This window comes from Tinamus guttatus, unplaced genomic scaffold, assembly GCF_059628265.1.
Source record: "Tinamus guttatus ecotype Peru unplaced genomic scaffold, ASM5962826v1 Tinamus_guttatus_pri_ptg000710l, whole genome shotgun sequence".
Taxonomy (NCBI): Eukaryota; Metazoa; Chordata; class Aves; order Tinamiformes; family Tinamidae; genus Tinamus; species Tinamus guttatus.
The window spans coordinates 6,004,037-6,026,283 of NW_028289244.1; the positions used below are offsets into that span (position 1 = coordinate 6,004,037).

General features: G+C 47.6%; 1 protein-coding gene across 2 annotated transcripts in view; it reads left to right on the plus strand.

Annotated features, from left to right (window-relative positions):
- Positions 1-22,247, plus strand: part of GRIA1 (glutamate ionotropic receptor AMPA type subunit 1) — a 112,016-nt gene that overhangs the window by 35,337 nt on the left and 54,432 nt on the right. For both annotated transcript variants that reach the window (XM_088536871.1, XM_088536872.1), the window contains exons 3-5: positions 16,409-16,648; positions 18,092-18,276; positions 21,722-21,775. In XM_088536871.1, the coding sequence (XP_088392997.1) occupies positions 16,409-16,648; positions 18,092-18,276; positions 21,722-21,775 (479 nt within the window). The remainder of the gene's footprint in view (positions 1-16,408; positions 16,649-18,091; positions 18,277-21,721; positions 21,776-22,247) is intronic.

Genomic DNA, 22,247 nt, shown 5'->3' on the forward strand with positions numbered 1-22,247 from the left:
GGTGTCCCCGTCATTTGCTGCATGCAGGTGTAGGAGAGAAAAGCATCAGGCGCCCTCGCTCCTGGGAGGGAGCAGCTTATGCAGCAGCACTGCTGCTCCGCTAAACATTCACTTCCCGTGTTTTTCTGCTTTACAGATGTGTCATTCCTATCAGACGTGTCAGGTGTGCGGTGTGTCTAGAGACAACTCAACAGTAGAGGCGGGAGACCCTGGGAATGCAAATGTGTGTCGATGAAATGTGAGCGCGTTTTCCTGGCGCTGCAAAGTTGCTGCCCGGGTGCTGCAGCCTGCGGCACCGTGCGGGACGCGGGGCCCAGCTCCGGCCGTGCCGCTGCGACGGGGTGAACCCGGGAGCAGGGAGCACACAGGGACCTTGGGAAGGTGTCCCCGGCTCCAGGCCGTGCTCCCCGCCGGCAGCGCCGCGGCTCCGCATGGAAACCCGCTCTGGTTTCGCTCCGCTGCTCTCTTGGAGAAGCAATTCCAGAGCAGCTCTCCTCCGGTGGTTACAAATCTGCCTGTGGTTTGCAGCCTGCAGTTATTTGTGACTAGTTTATTCTCGCTTGTTCTCGTGCCAATGTTGTCCTCTAGCATCGATAGCTCTTTGCTAGTGTTTACCCTGTGATGGTTTTATAGAGTGCAGCCCTCTGCCCTCGCAGCCGTTGTCCTCGGAGCTGGACGTGCCAGGGCTTTTTAACCTCTTCTCCTGAGACAAGCTCTCCACTTTCCTGCAGGGTTACCCGCACGCCTGGGGTTTTACCCCCTGCCAAATATCTTACGTACATTAGTTGTTCTGGGTAGAAAAGTGCCAATGCCAGGTTCACATGTGTGTGTCCATGGAAAGTATGTTTCAGGAAGGAAGACCATGGCATGCATACGATGCACAGCAGAGTTTGTGAGCGCGCGCGGCGCTGTGAGCTGCTGCACGCGGCCGTGCGGCCGTGCGGGGGTATCGTACGCAGCACCGCGTGCGCGAGGCTCTCCGAAAGGGATTGCTCGGTGTGCGAGGGGGCCTTGCAAGGAGGGTTTAGAGGTACGAGGCATTGGGAAGGATTAGTCTGTGAGAAAGCGTGCGCGGGTTTCAGAGAGGAGCCGCGCGGGTGCTGCGTGTGCCGCACGGAGAGCCGAGCTCCGCGTCCGGGGCGATGGGGATGGCAGCGTGCGAGCGCGCGGCGTGGAAGGGAGGGCCCAGCTGACGGGGGTTAGTGTGTGTGTGTGTGTGCACAAGTGTGTGCCCCGTGCAAGCGTGGGCACGCGGGTGCCAGCGTGGCTGCGCGCTGGCGAGCAGGATTGGATGCTCAGTGTGCAGCAAAAGGGACCCGGGGGGCTCAGGCTGTGCCTGTGCTCAGCACCCACGGGGACCGGCCGGTGACAGCGCACGTGCCCATGGCCATGGATGTGCCCCAGGGATGCTCCGAGGGTGCCCGCCTGCAGGACGAGGTCACAGGGAACAGGATGGAAGGAGCACGGGGCGCTGCGGAGCCTGGCGCGGAGCGCGTGCGGTGTGGGTGACAGAGCGGGGATTAAGCTGTAATGCAGTAAGAGGCATTAGTGTAGCAGGAGGAGGATTAGCGGCCGGGAGACAGCGGGAGGAGGAGGCTGACAGCTCCGAAACCGCCGTGGACACAGCAGGAAACGTCACCCCGTGAGCAGGGCGAGACAGGAGCCTGGGCCCCTGCGCAGGGGCTGCAGGTGCAGGGCAGATTTTCTGCGTTTTTCTGGAGCGCTTTTCCCCAGGAAACGGGGCTCTGAGAGCCACGGAGCTTCCAGCCCGTGAGCGTTGACCTCCTGCTCCCCCTCTGTGGTCTCTGCTGCCGGCTCCGTGTCCCCTCCGGCTGGGAAGGGCCATGGTAACAACCTCGGAGCAATTTACAGGCGAGGACCCGGGCAGGAGTGCTGATTTCACCCTGACACTGATTTTATTTCTAAACATGTTGGCTGAACGTTAAAACTTTGTCCCTCTTATGCTTTTCCATTTGAAAATCAGGGTGTTTTGTCAAAATCAGCAACTTCCTCTTTTTGATCAAACCTGTTTTCATTTGGAGGAGAAAAAAAAAGTGGCGAGGACAATTTTAGTTAGCTTTATTGTCTGCAATATGCCTGAATTGGAGCAGTTTAGTATTAGATTTATCCCAGAAATATTTAAAGTAAAGCCTACTGAGCTTTGTATGACAAAATGCACTAAAATAGGTGGGTGCTTAGGGTGATTTTTCTTAATAAAAATGGTGATCCTTTGCTTGTCCAGCAGACCATTTGAATGTTTGCAGTCTGGCTTTTGGAAGATCACTGCAAGGTGATCAGGTGCTTTCTAGCTTTCAGGAATATATTTATTTTGTAAGAAAGAAGGCTAAAGCATAAATAGCTGTAAACTAGGTACTAGGTGCTGCATAAATAAAAAGAGACTGTGGAAGATCTCAAAACAGAAATGAAGTCTAGCTTTAGCACCAAAGGAAAAATCCTGTAGGAACAAATTCCCCAAATATAGAGAAGATTCTCTATCAAATGGAATCTGTGTGTCTTAGGAAGGAGCAGGGTCAGTTTTGGCCAGGGTGGCCAGATGCACAGCCTGCAAACCAGTGCGTGCACAAGGCCAGGCACCCGCTGGGCACCAGCTCCCTGTGCCCTGCTGCAAGCCAGGCCAGGCCCTTGCCATTAGATGGATTTCTGGCTTCAAAAGTTAACAAATCAGGAAATAATCCAGAGGCAGCCAAAGGACCGGCATTTGGGGGCTGTAGTTTTGTTCTGGGAAGGTCTCCAGCCTTCATGTTTGGCCTTAGTTTGGCCTTAGTTTGGCCTTAGTTTAAAAGCTCCGTTTCAAAGCACCCGCTCGACAGCTGGTCACGAGCTCTTGGGTGAGGTGCCAAGGCTGCCCATGCTCCAGAGGAGCATCCCGCCTGCTGCTGTGCTGCTTTGCTCTGCTGGCAACACCTTCCCCGCCACAAGAAACGATGGGCCAGGAGAACAAGCAGGGCCAGCGCTTGTGGGCATGGTGATGCCCAGGAGCTGTTCTCCATTTTGTCTTTTGCCAAAAGAGACTTCCAGGAGAAACGTGAACAGAGATGGCTTTGGTTCCACACCTGGTTTCTTGGACCATTTCTGCTCACTTTCCTTGGCCTTTCTGGCAAGGTCTGGGAGAAAGGGAGCTCTTCCTTTTCTCCTCCCATGCAGAAGGGAACTCTTAGGAGCCATCCAGCTGGATCAGAACGCACAATCTTTTCAGTGTAGGTGTCCAGACAGTCTAACAGGAACATTACAGAGGGCTTCACTCATCCGTGGTCCTCTGAAACAGCTGGAGATGAGTCCTCATGTGCTCTTTGTGGCCAGGGTAGCTCACAGCTCACTCTGTTAACCTCTCATGCTCATTTTGTGTGGAAATAGCACATCTGTACTAAAAAGAGCACAGACAAGCGGATCCCCAGATCTTCCGTCTATGGCTATGGATGAGGGAGAAGAAGAAAGAGGGGAAGAGTATTTCCATGGTCACAGCTGAGTGGGGTGCGCTTGGCTCTTCTCTCAGGGTTGTTGTGTGGCCCTGTACAAGTGTGTGTCTGTCTTCCCAACTGAGAAATGAGATTCAAACCCTCTGTGGAGGATCGACTGCCTGGCCTCAAGTAGTGAGGTTTGAAAAATTCCTTCTTACTGAAGACTGGGCAGTGTTGATGGAAGAAGAGGGATGAAGTGTTCTTGTCTCTGTTCACTCAAACAGGACCGAGTAAGCTGGAAGGTCCATTTCCATTCCCCAGCTTTTTAGAACAGTCATGAAGCCCTTGGATCTTTGGATTCCTGCACCCAACTCCCCTTCCCATCCTTCACACTCTGTTTCATCTTTTTCCTTTATTTTCTTTTAAAACCCAGCTTGATTTTGAAATTAGGCTGGCTGTTCCCCCATGAATGAACCCAAAACTGGGATCTCCTTCCCCCCATCCCCTTTATACCCTCCCAGCTCTCACATCTCCTCAGGTTTCTGTCATTTCCCACACGTTTCCTTTGAAGGATTTTCCAATAAGAATGTCAGAAGTTTTTTAAGAGTCTTTTATCACAAATTCCCTTTGGTTTCATGCCTAACAATGCTTCTGAGGAGGACCTTGGTGACCAGTGCTCAAGCACACGTGAATCAAGGACACTTCACAAGCAAGTCACAGCTGACTGCACTCACAAATCAGGTCCTGCATCCCTGCAGCCTCGCTCAGGAAAGATGTTGTGTTTCAGAGCTGACAAAACTAGCCCACATACAGACCTAGTGCAATGCTGCTGGCCTCAATGTAGTTACCAGGGGGACTGTAACATAGACAACAGCTCCACACTGAAGAAAGGGTTTCCTAGATGTCTAATTTGTGTTGTCCCTGCATAGATTATTATTTTTGACCAGGCAGAAAGTGGGTGATTTTCTTGTTACTCCCCTCCTTCTCTTGCAGGACACTGCAAGCAGCTGTGGAGCAGCCACACGTCCGTACGGCAGTGCCACCAGGGAGCACCCATGGACGTGGGGCACCTCCCGTGAGCCAAACCCACCCCATAACACCTCAATTCCTCCAGGCTAGGCCAACTAAAAAGGCAATACCCGAAAAGCTTCAGATTTCAGAGTGCCCTGACGAAACCTATCCCAGGAGACCGGCTTTCTAGGAGCATCCTTGCAATTTACGTGAGTTAGAGCCCAAATTTAAAAGGTTGCGTACATCATAGGGCTTCCTTGTGTGCCTAGATAACAAATCACTTTAAGATCATTCTAACAGCTCTTCTTTAAGGAGGAGTGGTAGTTGGCTTGTTCATTTAAGCACATTTTGGACATGCTACTCAGGTTCTCAACTGATTCCACTCTGCTGTCAGCCCTGGTAGTGTAAGGAAATGCTTGCACTGAATAAGTAGGAAATGTGCCGCAGATGTTCACAGCCGTGTTGTACAGAGGCAGTCAAAATTAATTTCTCTGGGAGAGAAATTCATTTCTCCCAGAGAAATTAACCTCTTCTCCAAAAGGAGGGTCAGGATACAGAGGGAAGGCTACACATTCCTCTCTGCTACAGTGTGTTGCAGTAGAGAAATAAGAAAGAAAATCACAGCCCTCGCTGGTTTCGCTAGGACAACCCTGAAGATGTAAATCCCAGGCTTTCACATTGCACCCCTGTCTTGTTGTGCACGCCTGGAGGAATCTGTGCTGGAGCCGAGTTGCTCCCTCCAGACCAGGCCTGTGTCGTGTGTGGTTCTGCCACTGCTGGCAGTGACTTCTGCCCTGGAAAACCTCATTGTACCTACAGTTCATTTTCCTTTGGAGGTTCCTACGATAAATGGTGCCTTCATTAGCTTAATTAGGCATCTAGCCCACTTTGAATGTATCGTTTGAGTCTTTTACATAGTGCAGTTTTCCCAGTTTTCCTTGTGGAAGCTGATCTGACACAGTTGTGTCTTGCACTTCCGAAATATTTGCTAAATCCAGGGAGTATTTGTGCTCCTTGAAAAAGCAGCGCTCCCGGCGTCCCCTGCTCAAGCCCTGCATGACCCCGCGTGGCTGGCAGCTCTCTGCAGTTTCACACACCCGTGGATTTTATCAGAGTCATCTCCCTGCAACATCAACCAGGGACTTGTTCAAGACCTGGTGGATAGTGAAGGAGTCTCTCTGACACTTGGGGAAAGTGGTGCAAATCAGCATCCTCACGCCTGCTGCAGCTTTCCTGCCTAAAAAAAGTGTTTTATGGGCAAAATTTCAGCTGAGAAGCTGTGGGATTTTCTCAGTAGCTGCCTGAATCTTGTTATACTCCTTGGTTTACATTGAATAGCTGCTTGAGACAGAAGCTGCGTGTGTATGTAGAGTGTCACTGCACAAGTGATGGATGACCCCAAGTTTCTGACAGCTTTCCTTGCTGTGCTCTCGCTGGCCTCCCCGCCATTTGCATTTATGCAGAATGTTTTACATGATCTCTCTTGCTCTCTGCAGCTCTCCAGAGAGACTCCTTCTTCCTGAGCTCAGAAAGGCTTCCAGAATGGGAAGTGGTAGAGGAGAGTAGGGACTGTTTGTGTGCAATGAGACGTGTCAGGAGGAAGGCGAGCGCTTGGGATGGTTTCCTGGGATGGAAGAAACGCTCAGCAGCTGCTCCTGCCTCGTGGCCTCCCCTCCGTGCAGAGTGATGATGATTTCAGCATGGGACGTGTTCGCTGTGAGAGATGACTTCCAGGGATCCTAGAGACTGTAATTCTAAAAGGCTCCTCTGGCATGTTGGTAAAATGACATAGACTTCACACACGTAGGAAAATCTTGGATTCCAGTTTATTTCCAGTTAAATCCTTGCTGGGTTCCAGGTCGGTGGTTGTGTGGACTTGGTGTTTTGGATCCTGTGCACACTGGGGCTCCAAGGCTAACCCTAGCAGCGGCGGGGCAGAAAGCAGAGCCCTCCCTGCTCCCCTCTCGCTGCTATCAGTAGGTATTAGTAGGTACAGGAGGGAAGGTGCTCTCCACACCACGGCTGTGTCCAGCAGCCCTTTAACGAGCATCATCTCTCTATAGAGGCTCCATCTGCACGTTACCTAGATGCACTTCATGTAAACTGTTTGTTCCACCACCCACAACAAGGAATTTGCACAGACGTTTCACCAGAGACCATAAAATTACAAACCATAGGTCCAGATCTTGCCATCTGTCACAGTTCTGTATTCCTGCTCCCCAGACAACACAGTCTCCCACCAGGTTTAAAAGATCCCAAGCTTAAACTTGTTTGTTTGGGATTTTTTAAAAACCTGGTGCTCAGAAGCATTACAGAAATAAAAGTCTGATAGCTATTATCATTTATTGCCCTTGCAATGCAGACAGGATTAAAGCTGTTCTAATGTCAGGGAAGAAATGGTAATATTCCCCCTGACATTAAGTAGGCCAGAAGAAAGCTATGAACACAATGGAATGGAACATTAATGTGAAAAATAAAAATAAAAACCCTACAACAAATGACTATAGCAAAGAACCATGGAGGGAGGCACTTAAACCCACAAAAGCCAGTGCTGCTCTGGGATGTCAAAGGCCTTTGTCATTCTGCACCTACCTCAACCCTTGCTGAGGTGTTAAATGGGGTTTCAAAACCACTTGTGCTTTCATAAACCTTAGATGAATACAATATACACCTAGTAATACAAAAGGGTTCTGTTATTGAGAGTTAACCCTTGCATGCCAGGTATAGCTTGCCGGGTTTGTACTTTTGGTGCTTCCTTTTTCAGAAGGCTCCAAGGGCTCCATTTATTGCAGAAAACTTAGTGGTTTGGGATCAGTGATGGCACGTGAAGAGTTTTGTCTGCTATCTTAGCAGATGCCTGTAATGCAGCCTTAAATGTGTGTGTGTGTATATGTGTATATATATATATGTATACAGGAATGTTCATAAATAAAGTGGCAGACACCCGGGATGAATGCCTCATCCCCCTTCAGACCCCTAAGGACAAGACACTCAGTCACGTATGTGGGAGGTTTTCTTTGAAGAACTTCTCGTCCCGGATAAACACAAGTTCCTCCTCGTTTCCTGGCCCCGGCTCTGAGGACAGAGGCTGTTTCTGGGGCGAGGGGAGGTTGGAGGTGCTTTCCCACCGCACACCTTGAACCCGACGCTTTTGGTCCGGTGCTTTTTATTCTTAAATGAATGGGAAGTCAAATGCTAGAAAGGCCAATGATAAATTGCCACCAGAGGGAAACGTGTGTGCCCTCTGGCAGGCTGCATCGGGCTGAGCGGTGCTTTAAAGCACAGCACACACAGGACATCACTGCTACACAACAGATCGAGTAGGATGGGGAAAATTCTCCTGACCCTCCCCTTCGGTCCCTCCTTCTCCTTTGTTTTACTTTCCATGGGCAGCCAGCCATATCATCCCTCTCTGCTGGGGAGGTAATTCCCTACTCCAAGGAGGCCATTCAAGGGCTGGCTTTACTGTTATTTAAACCTGTCTGTTACAGAGGATCGTGCCCTGCATCCTGCCCGCACATGCACAGCCGCAGTGGCATCAGTGGCAGGTCCTTCTGCATGGGGAGCAATGGGGCAGCTGTGACCCCGAGCCACGTGGGGCCCGTCTGGGTGCCCACGCAGCCCGCCGGGCGCTCGGGACACACCAGAGCCCCTTGCTCTGGAAGCGCACGTGCCCTGCAGTTTAACAACAGTCATATTTCTGGGTTTTGTTTTTGCTTTTCTCTTGTCAACTTAAAAAAGTCACTATCAAGAAAGGTAGTTGCTTCTTTAAGAAAATAAAACAATCTTTTTTCATCTGCTTCCAATGCAGGGATTAAAAAGTGGACATGCTAAGGCTGTGCCCAGTTTGACCTAACAGTTTCACACCTGCTTCATCCAGGTGCAGCTGACTCTGGAGGCTGAAGAGCATCAGGGGTCTGATGCCAAGCAGCTCATTGCTGGCAGCTGAGGAGTTGTGTGCTCAGAGGTGCCTGGGCTGGAGGAAGGGCTCGTTGCATGCATGTGTTTTGGCAGACTGCTTGGCTCCTTTGAATAGAAAGAGGTGGGGTGTGAATAAATTAAGTTGTTAAGTTCCAGCCTGCTGTCAATAAAACCTGAAAGTTTGTTGTGTTAGGTTAGTAGCATGCAAGGATAAGGGCTTATGCACTGTAGCACAAAGTAATTAAAAGATGGAAATTTAGAAGTAGGAGTGGGAAAAAAAGTAAAAAGAAGGATGCAGAGAGGAAGGCGAATGGGCTCGTTCTGGCTGCACGGGGAGAGCAGGCTCGGGGCAGGGGGTGGTATCGCCCTGCAGCGGGAGCAGCTCCATGCGCCGATCCGGGCTGCGGGATCTGGAGCCTGTCCCAGGTAGGCGCCCTCGGTGCGAGCTGTCGGAAACAGAAAGGAGCCCTGCGTGCAGGGCAGAACTCATTGCCCCTAAATGCTGCCTGGGATCCCAAAGCAGGAGCACAAAGTGCAGCCTGTGGACACGGGGCTGTGCGGGCCCTGCTGTCACCGCTAACCAGGTGACACCCCTTCCCTCTCGTTGTTCTCGTGCCCTGTCGTGGTGATAACTACGTTTTTGTGGTTTCCACCGTGAAATAACCAGGCGCAAAGTTAGCCTGCTCTTCAGTCACCTGCAAATCACAAATTTGGCTCCTGATTGTGTAAATTACAGCAATATATTCAGCTGCTCAAAAGAATTTTATCACATAAATTAAAAATAAAGACTCACAAGGCATGTTTGTGATGAAAAATTAAAAAGTAATGAGCTGATGGCGTGAGGAGAGAGGCTGATACAGGTTTGCTGTTAAAGAAGATCTTGGTGGTTATCTTCATTACATAGCTGGGAGAAGTAGTGCATCTATCATAAATGAGCTCCGTACCTGGGGCAGGCTTAAGGGTGATGTTATTAGGAGCAGGAAATAATCCTGAAAAGCAGCAACAGTGTAGCTGAGAATATTTATGGAAATGCTATTTTCTCAATTAGCGGTAACAATATGAGTCTCAGGAACGTTGTTCCTCACAGGAGCATGTCGCAGACTAATAGATCAGTTTGGCTTCTAAACGGGCACATCTGTTAAAACGCAGAGCAAATTTGGGTCTACTTATGCAGACGTTTTTATAAGGCAGAGGGTGTGGGCCCAAAGTTAGAATTAATGAGATGACAGTTAAGAAAGGTGTCCCTTCGGCAGACGGTGACACCCTGCACCCCAGCAGAGGAAACATTTGTCTTGGAATCTCCTTTCCAAAGAAGCCCAGAGTCTGGCAGCAACAGCTTCAAAACAGACACTTAAAAATCCTTATCAGAACCCAAGGCTTGCACTGAAGATAGTCACAGACTTTAATGTCTAGAAAAACTGCCGTGAACAGATATAATGCATTAGGAAAAGAAAAGCTATTGAAGACAAAACACATTTCATCTGCACTGAGCTCTTCTTTATGTGACACGTTTGCTTCCTGCCACCGCTTATCCTCCCCACCCACCTTGCTCTGCTCTCTTTGCTCTGTTTTAGTAATGCAGCTTTTCCAGCCTAGAATGGAGTGTTGTGCTGACCCAAGAGGCAGCAATGCGCCGTGTTAACGTGCTGTGGTTTTGCTGCTCTGTTCTTTGCCGTTGTTGCAGCTATGCCACGCTCCTGGAGTCAGCTTTTCCTCTTGGAGCACTATGTGCAGAAGGACCAATATGATATAAAAGACCGTGTGCTAGAGAAGCAAAACCAAAAGTGGTTCAGGTCTCATCCTTCACCTCCTTTTCTAATAGAGCTGTCACATTCCCATCTATAGTAATCCTGCTTTAATATTTATGACTGTGCTTCACACATGGGGAGCAAAATGAGGGCACATTTTTGGTTTTCTTTCTCATTATAGGCGGTTAGGTGGAAGTAAGAATAGCCAGTCTTCCAGAGCCTGTGGGTCCCTTAGCAAGAAAGCCAGGCTGTCCTGCAGCTCTAAACCCATCACAGACCTGCTGGTGATGCGAGTTAAACTGCCCTAAAGCCATGAAGGGCCACATGGGTCACCCAAAGGCTCCAGGGAGAGAGAATTTGTCTTAAAAGACTACCATGTTAAAAATGAAGCAGGGTGGGAAGGTCAGAGCCTTTCATACAACTGGAAAATGCAGAAGAGCTTCCAGGCCTTTCTCCCAGGTCCCTTATTATTATTATTTCCAAAAAAAAAGAAGGTGTTGAATGCAGGGAGCGCTTTGGAAAAGCTGCCCCTTCGCAGCGGGGCACCGGGGCAGGTTCAAGGCAGGAGGCAGCATGAATCTTGCACAGGGTGGGAGCATCGGCACCCAGAGCCCCAGGTAAGGCCTTGTGAAGGGGCCGTACGGATATGTGGGAAGAGACCATCTCTGTCCCGAGGTTCTGGAGCAGACGAGTCCCAGGGAAGGGCAGCCCTTCCTCCACATTACAGGCAAACACCACGTTCATGATTAGATAGAGAGCAAATATGAAGCGGAGCTGGCACCGAACCAGTTTCTCCTTGTACATAGTTTGATCTGGTACCTGCAGGGCCCTTATTAGCCAGGCCCTCCCTCCTAGAACAGCCTACTTCCAACCACAAAACCCCCTTTCCTTTGCAAAGCCATTTGAAGTCCTAATGCACCTGTAGATGGGCCTCTTCTCCTTTTCTGATAATTAGTCATCATTTAAAAGCTATACTTAATTCTCTACTTAATTCTTATTTTTTCTGTCATTCAACTAAACGTGAACATTCCTCAGAGTAAGTATATGTTTAAAAACAAGCAGAACAAACAAGGAGTCTTGACAAACAACTTTCCTTTCCTTTCTTCCTTTTTTCAATAAGTTCAGTGATCCCGTTAGGACCTTTGATATCTGAATTTTCTCTTATGTTTTATAGTGAGGCTGGGCAAGAAAAATGCTTTTCAAGAGTGTAGTGGAAAAAGAGAAGGAGTTTTCAGGACATGAAGTACAAGTAGGTGAGCTGTGGTTTCGGTTGGTCCCTTTTTCTGACAGAGAGATCAAAGTCAATTGCAGATTCCTGAGCCCGTATCTTCTATCATGATTTTAACTATAAAGTGTGCTCAAATGTTGGAGAGTCCTGAGGAGAGATCTGTTGCCATGTTGTTAATTTTTGTTGACAAAAGTACCGTTTCATTTCTGTTTCTTTATCCTCAGCAATCTACAGGGAATATGCATCCCAAATCCAATTTGATCTCAAGGAATACTAATCATTTGTAAACTAGGTCTCAGTCTGAGTCTTTGTATCACTGTTAGATCTTTTAGTTTTCGCAAAATATTTGCTTTCTTCTTTATTTTCCATTTTTTCATTATAAGACTCTGATCTATTTAACTAAGAATTAAATCCATCAGCATAAACAGTGATGAACAGCAATGAAATGTTGAAGTATGAGGGAGGGGAAGAAGATCTTGATGTAAGCAGTGTTGTTTGCCAGCTTCCAAGACAGCTGGAGCAGCAGTAGTGCAGGAAAATGATGGAAAGGGCCACACTTCTGTATCCTTTATACATTTGAAATAGAAACATATATTTCTTGTGATATCACATCAGCCTGATTTGCAGTTGATCCAATATATGGGGCACATCTACTGTCAGCTAAATACATACATGGAATGATGGGGGAGTGCGGAATCTGTTTGGCTTTTCCCTGCTAGAGGAATCTGTGGGAACATGCTGTCGTTGGGATGTGCTGAGGAGATGCGCTCTGGCACCTACGCCGCACCGGAGACTGTGAGGACAAACATTTGGGAGGAGAGCCGAGCTGATCCTCATTGGAGCTGACACTCGCGCTCCTTCGTGGAAGCTGCACCGGCTCCGCCAGCCTCGTGTCGGGTTCTCCATCACTGTGCGAGGGTCGCCTGCAGGCAGGACACGCTAAAAATACCTGGCACGTCGCCCTTCTTGCCCACACTGCGCACACACTCACAGTGAGCAGAGACGGACACGTGGGAGCTGCTCCTTGGCACTGCAGCGGTCCGTGGCTTTGCCTTGCTGCAAGGGCATGTCTGGACGAGGGAGAAGGTTGGTCTATGTCCCAGGCAGGTGAAGGCAGTGCCATCCTGTGACACCGGGGCTGCAGGCATTGCAGGGCTGCTCGTTAAGAGCCTGCAGAAGATAGGAAGTGGAGATGACTGTTGTATTTCACTCAACATCTGGCCACGCTAATTTTGAGATTTTTTTAAAAGGCATCTGTTAATTTGGTTTCTGAAATAAGTGCTGTGGGGTGTATGTGGGGTTTTGGTGATCCCTGCTTGTCTTGGAGACTGGATTTCCAAATTGCCTTTTCATTCCTTGCCTGTCTTGGCCATGGAGAGCAGGAATTTGTGTGCCCCAAATCCCCCCCTTTGCAGTTTTGCATTAGAGGAGTAGCTGATGTGGGGAGGGTGTAGATCCTTGTCTCTCAGGGTCGGGACAGCCGTTAGAGGACTGGCAGGGACCGTCTGGGCTTTTTGGTCTCCTTCAGCAACAGCCACCATGGGTTGTTTGTGGGGAACATCTGGGGATGTTTCATTTAATGAGTTTTTTTACTGCTGTTGGGGCTTTGGGTATTAGCACTCTCTCTGCTACTCGTGTTCCCTAACAGAGGCACATAGCAGCTGAGGCTCCAGAGAACGTAAATGTCTTCAAACAAACTATATTATTGGCTTCCTCCAGGGCTAACTGGGTGAAACTTAATGGTCCATGAGAAACAAGAAGTCAGTAAAAGTGATCTAATGTTCTCTTTAGGCTTTAAATGCAGTGAAATGGTGAAAATGCTGCTTCAGAAGGAAATGGCAGATGAGCAGTTGCCAGGATCTCCTACCAGGCCCCTTCTCCAGCTCTGTCCAAGGACAGCAGTTCCCTTTTTGCATTCCTGTTTGCAGATTGCTAGCAGACTCGCACTGTCCTCGCTCTTAGACACCAAATCCTCATTTCCATCCTTCTCTAGAGCCTGTTGGCCCTTTCTACCCACTCCAGTCCCAACATTATTTGAGCCCATGTTCTGGAAAAAAAAAACTTTTTCGTTTCCTTTCTCTTTTACCAAAATTCAAACAAGAGATCTAATGTCACTGGCATCTGCCTCTCACATGGGCCAGAACAGATCTCCAGTTCCGAAATATCCCTGTCCCTCCTGAGTGCAGAGACCGGTCTTGAGCACCTGCTCCTTCCCTGACTGGCTGAGAGCTTTGGCCAACAATATCTTCCAGAAATTTATATCAGCTCAACAAGGCTTTGTTGCTTTCCTCCTCTTTTTTTTTATTTTTTAGTCTTTCTTGGAAGCATCTGTAAGGGTGTCCGGAGACACCTACCCAGCAGCTGAAGAGAGGCAGCACGTCCTGCATGTGCTTTCAGTAGATCCAGCTCTTGAGTTTAAATGTTTTACGTATAGTATACCCATATGAAAAGAGATATCAGAGAAAGAGTGTAGGCCTAGAAAGCTTAGAGTGTGATGATTTTAAGCATGAGTTATGGATGGGGGAAAAATGCATGCTTTTTCCCATCCGAATTCAAGGGCAGGGCTCTCGTGCTCAGCTGGGGGAAGATGGTAGCTGTGACCAGATGTTCAGGACAGATTCCTGGACAGCTGGAACCAGAAGTGAGGACATGACTACCCAGTATGGCTATCTAGCAAAGGGGACCCAGCAACAACATAAGCTAGGTCCCCTCTTTATTCACGTGTGGGATGACTGGTTTTGTTGCCTGCCACAGCTTTTACCTAATTTTGTTTGTGGAATGGCTGGCTGAAAAAAAATGAGAGTGCTCCAGACACAAGAGAGATCTGGAGCACAAGTTATGGGATGGGCAACACGTGCTGGGAATGTCCTAGCCACAACTGCCAAAAAACCCAGTTATGCAGGTGTGAGCAGTCACAGGGAGATAACTGTGGCCTTAATGATCGGGGGAATGTAGTAGTCGTTGCCATTGGTTTTAATCATGATAAACAGCATTTTCTGAGGACCTGTTTGGAACTTTTCTGCAATTAATTGTAACTTTGCTTTAAAATAACAGCGTAGTTATAGACAAGAATAGGTATTTTCTGTTCTTCATCCCCTTGGCCCAGAGGCCAAGATAGCACATGCAAATCATCACGAATGCCTAATTTTTTTTTATCCAAGTAAACACTCTTCATTCATATTTACACATTTGGATGTGTAAATGTTTCTGCTGCTGATTTTTCACTCGGTTCCCTTCCAAGTCAGAAGCTGAACTGTCCAAATTCAACTAGTGGAGCTAATTACCGGATTAAGTGTAGCTCTATTCTCAGGGAAAGCCTGTCTGTGGCCACCTACTTATTAACAGCTACTTGCATGAGCTTGCAAAGTGTGGCATTATCACAGCCCAGCTGATCAGAAAAGTTAATCTTCTTAGACCTTCCACTGTGATCTTTATCCCTGTTAGGCTTCTTAATTTTTTTTGAAAGACATTGATAAGACACTTGTGAGTACTGAGAAATGGATGAACTTCTTCCCTACTGGAAAGCAACAACAAAAAAAGAGTTTAAAGTACTTGTTTCCTCTACTCAAGGTTTACAATCTTTCATAATATTAGGAAGGCTTCAGAGCAGTAGATATTAATAAATTTATAAATAACTATTAATAAATTTGCTTAATAAAACAAAGCAAATAGTAAGAAAATCCAACTACCTCAGTGCAATAAATAAACAGTAAATAACTTTTTAGTTTTGCAGGTTTAATACATTTAGAATATCTGTAATTTGAAATAGACCTGGACTTTAGATCAACATGTGGCCAACACTTTTGCTTTATATCAAATTTAATCGCAGAAGGGTGGTTGCAATTATTACTCTTTCAGTTTTCCAGACGGATCGATCTAGCAGTTTCTCTGCTGCGTTGGTGCTCAGATGGTAACCCTCAGCAAGTCGTCTTTTCCGCATAAGATCTGCCTTGTCCATGGCCCCTCTTAGTGTGGTGGTACACTGTGAGCTAGGGTTCCTTTGCAAGCTTGCTAATGATCAAGACTGTTCGTTCTCCCAGGCGTCTTTGGTGCAATCTGTTTCAAACGCAGGGATTGATGAGTGTCTCAGAACAGTGTAGGAGGCTGCCTGAGCGTGACTGAGCCACAGTTAAAAAAAATCTAAAAAATAATAGAATCATTTCAAATAGAAGATAAAATTCAGGGAAGCCATGGTTTGCTTTAAACAAAACAAGCCAGACAAGTTTTTTTGCCTGGATTTTTAATTGCACTGGATTGCTGAGCTGCCCTGAGAACGTCACTTTAATCATTTGGCGAATCTGAAGCCTGGGTCTCCAGAGATCGTGTTCTGATCTCTCACATATGGTATATCGCACTGTTCATTAGACCCACTGGTCCAGTCACATGGAAATGATGTTCAGACTATTTCTATCCATATCTGCTACTTTTCTTTCGGAATGTGTCAGTCCCATGATGAGGGCAGTGACTCTAGCTGATACAGACGCAATTGCTGATTGCAGAGAGAGATACTGCAGTGAAAATAAAAGATGAGTGTTTTATTTCAGCCGTGATTCGGGCTTTGCAAGAAGTCCCTGCCCCGCAAAACTGCCGCTTCTCTTGGGGAAAGAGGGTATTGAGGCCTGGGCTCAGCTTCTGAGATCAAGCCCATGGTTTTCTTCTGGAGTCACTGTTAGCAAAAGGTGATGCTGTGGTGCAAACCCTTCTTTCTGCTCCAGGGTTGCAATAGCAAGGCCCAAGGAGCCACTTCTCCCACGTAATAAAGCAGCTCCCATTCCAGACAGTGGCAATCCCAAAGAGGCAGGGCTTGCTGGGCCGGGCTCCCTTGTTCAGGAGAGCCCTGGGGACAGGGAATTCGCTCTCGCACTTCCCTTCTGCCGACGAGGAACAAAGCGGCTCCGTGGAAGTCAAGAGCAGAGCACCCTGTTCTTCATGCAGCGTGGGTTGCATTCACCAACCCAAAGGTCTAGAGAAAAGGATTTGTTGCAGAGATGTTGTGGCTCATCTCAGAGCAAATATTTATTTTGGTGGCTTCTCTGACAAACCTCCTTGTCCTTCCATAATCCTTTCTTGTACTTTTTCAGTCTGCTCCCAGTTCTCCAAGGGCGTCTATGCCATCTTTGGGTTTTACGAGAGGCGGACCGTCAACATGCTCACGTCCTTCTGCGGGGCTCTTCATGTCTGCTTCATAACGCCCAGCTTTCCCGTGGAAACATCCAACCAGTTTGTTCTTCAGCTTCGCCCGGAGCTCCAGGATGCTCTCATCAATGTCATTGAACACTACAGCTGGCAGAAGTTCGTGTACATTTATGATGCTGACCGGGGTAAGTCACAAGTTCGCAGGGAGTGTTACAGGGCAATAAAACATAGTGCTCTAGATGCAGTCCTTGCCTTGAGACATCCCCTTCCTGTGGGTTGCTGGAGGCCAAGCAGGTAAGCTAAAGGAAGGGTCACTTCACTGTTCTTTATCCCTTTCCTACATATCCATTCCTGACCATGTTGCAGATGGGACACTGGACTAAATGAAGCGTTAGTCTGATCCCCTACACCTGTGTTCCTACTGACAGGCTTGAACTACAGCAACACAAGGGAAATATTTTATGTCTGAGTGATTTGGGTTTTAAACAGGAAGATTATTTATACTGAAGAGTTTCCATTTTCAACAGTCTGCCCAGTTGAAGGTTCTTTAAGTCCCATATTTGTGAATACAAAACAACAGCTGTGCATGTTTCACCTGAGAGCACATCAAGGCTTCAAACAAGCACATACAGCTGTGATGTGTGTGTGTGTGTGTTTATGGAAGGTAGTCTTGAAAACTCTAAGTTCCCTGTGTTAACATGTTTTGTTTGTTTTTTTTTTTTTTAAAAAAAAATCCTTCGCTGGGCATTTGTATGTTATTACTTACCTTTCTAAGCCATGAACAAGGCAAGTTACCTCGTTGCTCTGTTGACCACATTTTCCCAGTTCTCAAGCGCCTCTAAAGCTCCAGGCTCAGAGGCTGGCAGCAAAGAGGACTTGTGGATGACAACATGTAGGTGAGGGTCATTCCCTTGGAATTTATCCTGAGCCCTTGCAGGGACAAGTTGACCCAGCAGACGAGGAGAAGGCGTGAAGCATCCTGCTCTGCTTTCTGGTGTGCTGCATGTCCTGGATGTCTGCAGTAGACAGGGTTGTCTAGCTGAATCCAGGGTGGTCCTGACTTTGTATAGTATCTCTCCTGGGAGGCTGTGCATGTAATTTAAGCAAGATCCTTTTAAAAATAATGAAGTTTTCTGATGAGATGCTGCCAGGAAAGACAAGGATGCTGAATTTGATTGTGTGTTGCGATTGCTGAGGGAGTCCCTAACCTTAGGAGTTTAGAGCCTAAACAGAACAAAGATGAGAAAGGAACTATGGCCCAAAGAAATTAAGTGATTTGGGTAGTGACAAACAACAGAACTGGTATTAGAGCTCTTATCTGAACCCCACAGCAGGGCCTGATCAACGAGACTGATCTGCTGATTACAAAAGAAAACTAGGCTTGGGATCATCTTATTTTCCTGTGCTAGGACAGAGAAGGCAAGAGTCATTAATTCCAGCCCGGCTGTGTTTGGGTAAAATGCTAGACTATTAACTGCTAACTGCAGTTCTGCTGAGCTCTTGCCATGCCGTGTCAGGCGCTGCTTGAGGTAGCTGTGCGGGCTGTCAGCAGGGAGGAAAAACAGCACTGCACAAGTAAACTCTGCCTCTCCCTCTGCTGTCCTCTCCCCCTTCTCTTGCCTTCACAGGGCTGTCAGTCTTGCAGAAAGTCCTGGACACCGCAGCCGAGAAGAACTGGCAGGTGACAGCTGTGAACATCCTGACAACCACGGAGGAGGGCTACCGCATGCTCTTCCAGGAGCTGGAGAAGAAGAAGGAGAGGCTGGTGGTGGTGGACTGCGAATCTGAGCGGCTGAACGCCATCCTTGGCAAGGTGGTCTTGGCCTGGCTCTTCTGGAGGGGTTGTGCATGCAGGGCAGGAAGGTTTTCTCTCCTGGGGAAGTTTTTTCCTTTCTTGCTTGAACTGTATCTCCCTGCAGGTTGTTATGGATGTGATTTGCACACTTTGCAGCAGCTTTGTGCGAGCTCACAAACATTGCTCCTGTATCTTATAAAGTTATATAAGGCCTAGAAGTTCCCATGTATTCATGTGAGTGAGCGCTGCTGCTGCATGGAATTTTATTCCTTGCTTGTCTTGACTTCTTTGCTGAGCCTCTTAAATCCTCAGTCCCCCGTGAGTTTGCTTTATGATAATTTCTCTAAGTAGTGTGTGGAAAACGGCACTTTATTCTACTACTTTTCCTCAGGTTTTTCCCCTTCTCTGAATTAGGGTGAGCTGTGAATTGGCACTGCCAAACTCCTGGTCCTCCATCCTCCCTGAGTTGCACCAAATTCTCACATCTGTAGTTCCCTTACGATTGCTGTTTCAAGAGCAGGCTAGAGCCCAGCATCCTTCTAGGGTGTCCAGACTGCAAAGGGTTGAACTCGGAAGATCAGGTGCTTCCAGCTCCTATAGTGCCTGGCAGCAAGTGAGGCGGGTTCATTTCCAGCCGTATTCATTATTTTGTCGGCTTAAGACCAACAGTGTGACACTTTCAAGAAGCAGAGGGGATACGTGGCATCCTCAACCTAGGCAGGTCAACCAGTAATGCATACCAGGATTTTCCCCCTCTTCTTCCTTTCATGCCTTCATCCGAGTTCTCCCAGAGGAACGAGCATATATCTCTGTGCAGAGGAGAGAAATGCAAGGCCATAAACAGGCATCTGTCTCTACTTGAAGGGTGTTGTGTCCCCTCTTCAATTCCAGCCATGATTCTCTCCCCACCATGAGTACAGCCTCTCTGGGCTATTTTAATGTGCTTGTCCTTTTTCCTCTGTCTTTTGGTGTCTGTGGGTTTGTGCTCGCTGGTGAACAGGAGAGCTGAGGATGGCTGCGTAACGTCAGTTACTCACACGAACACTCCAGTGCTCACATGTAGCTCCAGTTTCTTCTCCCTAACCCCTGCCCATAACACCAATAATCCCTGCCAGCCCCAGCACTGCAGTCCCGCAGTTCTCCAGATGGTAGTTGTAGAAGGAGCCAGCACTCCAAGCGTTAACAGTACGTGGGAAAATGACCTGATTTCTTTCTTGGAGATTTCTCTGTGTCATATCTCAAGGGCATGATTTATCTTTGCGGAGGTAACTGTCGTTTATGAGCTAGGCCTTGGTTCGGGGCAGGATATCCACAGGGCCGCGTTGTGTAGTCTTAATGGGATAAATAAGCGGTGGGTTGCATTCCATCAAAGCACTATATTGTTTCTTCCTTGTCTCTCATTAAAATGAATAACTGGAATTTCTCCTTTGCCACTGTTTCACTCTGAGAGGATTTCTCTCTAATAGATGTCAAACTGGCCCATTAAGAAGTGGGTAATGAAACCTAGGTGGCCCAAGTGAGCTATCAGCATGCAGCCCTGCACAGCCTCTCACCACGTTCAGGCTAAGTGATAAATGCTATTATAACCTCAGCTTGCTACCGCCGTCCGGACACATTAGGACTGAGCAAGCATTTTAAAATAAATTAAGATCACAAATAACGGTGTAAAACACAGGAAGCAAGCCTTATAATTCAGGCGGATGGGCTGCAGGATTAACAGCTCGGGGAGAGCTGGACAGCAGCCCTGTGCAGTTCATCGACTCTGACACCTTCTAAAATAACAAAGGGACAGTTTGGGCACAAGGAGCCAGTGCCAATTATTATAGACCCTGGAGAAATGGGGAACTGGGTTTGTAGTTCCCAGTGCCCCAGGGATGCTCCTTCCTCCCGCAAGATCCAGGACTTGCTGCAAAGGGGAGTCTCAGCTGATGAGAGCTGGGTCTGGTTTTGCTCCTGAGATCTGACCACAGAAGATAGCTGGAAAAAGGACCAAGGAGAAGGGTTTCCTGAGGGCTCCAGCCGCACCTGCAGAAGCCACAGAGGGCCCTGTGGGGAGAAGCACAGGGCAGCGGAGCTGAAATTGGTTGCATAAGAAACCGCTGCTACCATTCGAACGCTGGGACCAGTGGAGTTTTAATGCCCATGTGCTTCAGCAGTGAAAGGCAAAGGCAGGAGTGTCAGTCGCACAGAGCTAGTCTCAGATCATTAATCCACTTGGAAATCCCTAATCAGCTGCCGGTGATAAGATGGGAATGCCTCTGTCCTGAGGGGAGGATCAGCCCGTGCGCTCCCTGTGTCTTTTCTCCCAAAAAACCTGCCACCAACCCGCTCTTAGGGAGATGCCCCGGGTAGAGAGAAACCTGACAGTCCTTTGCATCCTCGCTCTCGTGGTGAGGATCTCTGTGGCCTTGCTGACATTTCTTGGTGGATTTTGCTTGAGCATTAGCAATTTAGCCAGTAATTCAGAATCAATTCATAGACAGTAGAAGTAGGAAGTAGTGTTGCCAGCAAAGAAACTGCATGGAAACAGCCCCGTTTCAACAAAAAATGGCAATTCTTGTGTGTGGTTTTGTTTCGTTTTGTTTTTCTCTCTCTAGCTTGGAAAGGGTGTTGGTTTGGGCTTTTCTCCCTCCTTACCCCTCCTTTCTTTTCTTCTTGTATGTGCGTTCGCTCAAATGCGGATGATAAGAAATTAACTCTGCTGTTAACATTACTGAAGAGAAATATCAGTGGAAGCCTACATGCCTACAGTGGAGCCAACAAGCATCCTGGGATTTTAGCTGTATTATTTCTGGATTTCTTAAATGAAGGGAGAAAAAGACAGAGACCATCTCATCTGTGGGTTCTCTGGAATTATGGACACATCAGATGGTCCCACAGATGGACCGTCGGGCTCTGGAACCATCTGATGTGCCCATAATCCCAGGCAAGCCTGTAACAGCTGGTGCGTTTCTACCTAGACAAGGGAAACTGTTCTCACTAACACAGAAACTTCCAAATGTTGCAGATTGGTAAGCAGATGCATTCATAAAGGAAAATCCCTCCCCCTGAATCAGGGAGAAAGGAAGGAATGGCAAAGAGCCACCATATACTAGGAGTATAAAGATCTCGTCACCATCTTGTTCATTTAGCATCTGAAACCTAAATCTTGTTTAATTCTTTTAAAAAAAAAAAAGAAATAATTAAAATTTAAAAGCCTTGTTTGCTCCTTGAATGCATGGGAAACATGTTGATTCAGGTCATTTGCCCTCCCTGCTTGGTAATCTTGTCCTGTCTAATTTCAGATTTGCTGCTCAAATATATCCTGAAAGCTCAGTCTTCTTTTCTAACTTATTTCTTTTACTATATCTTATGGCCCTCATGAAAACAGTCTAATTAGGAAAAAATGGGGATGGCAGTCAGACATGTGAGCCTCTACTTCTTGCATTGGTCTCTGCTAAATATCTTTGTTTTTTTCCTGCAGATCATCAAGCTTGAAAAAAATGGGAATGGATACCACTACATTCTGGCAAATTTGGTGAGTTTGCATATTCCTTATTTTATAGTCCTTCCTTGTTATTTTCCTTCTTAGTTATTTTTTTGCAAAGCACTGTATGCATAATTATGGAGCTAGCAACCTTTCTATGTTTCTAAACCACCTTTTGGGTAGCAAAAACATCCACGTCCTTTGTGGTGTTCTCCTTGTGGTGTGTTCTGCCCAGAGCCGGTGAGATCAAACCGGGATATCTGCAGCGTTCCTGGAGGGGCTGCCTCCCGTTCCCATCTGCATCTTTTCCAAGCCAGTTAAGCCAACTGTCAGTTAAAGCAGGGAGTTTTCTTGTTTGTCATGGGGACTTGTGCTCCTGGCATCATCCTCCCAGCTCATTTCTGTTGGGCAACCAAGAAGCCGTCGGCTGCTGGTAATGACTTGCATTTTCTGCTAGTTTTAACCCCGTTTCAGTGCGTGCCCCCCAGTGAAGTGTTTCATGTGCCGTGAGCCATCCTGAGAG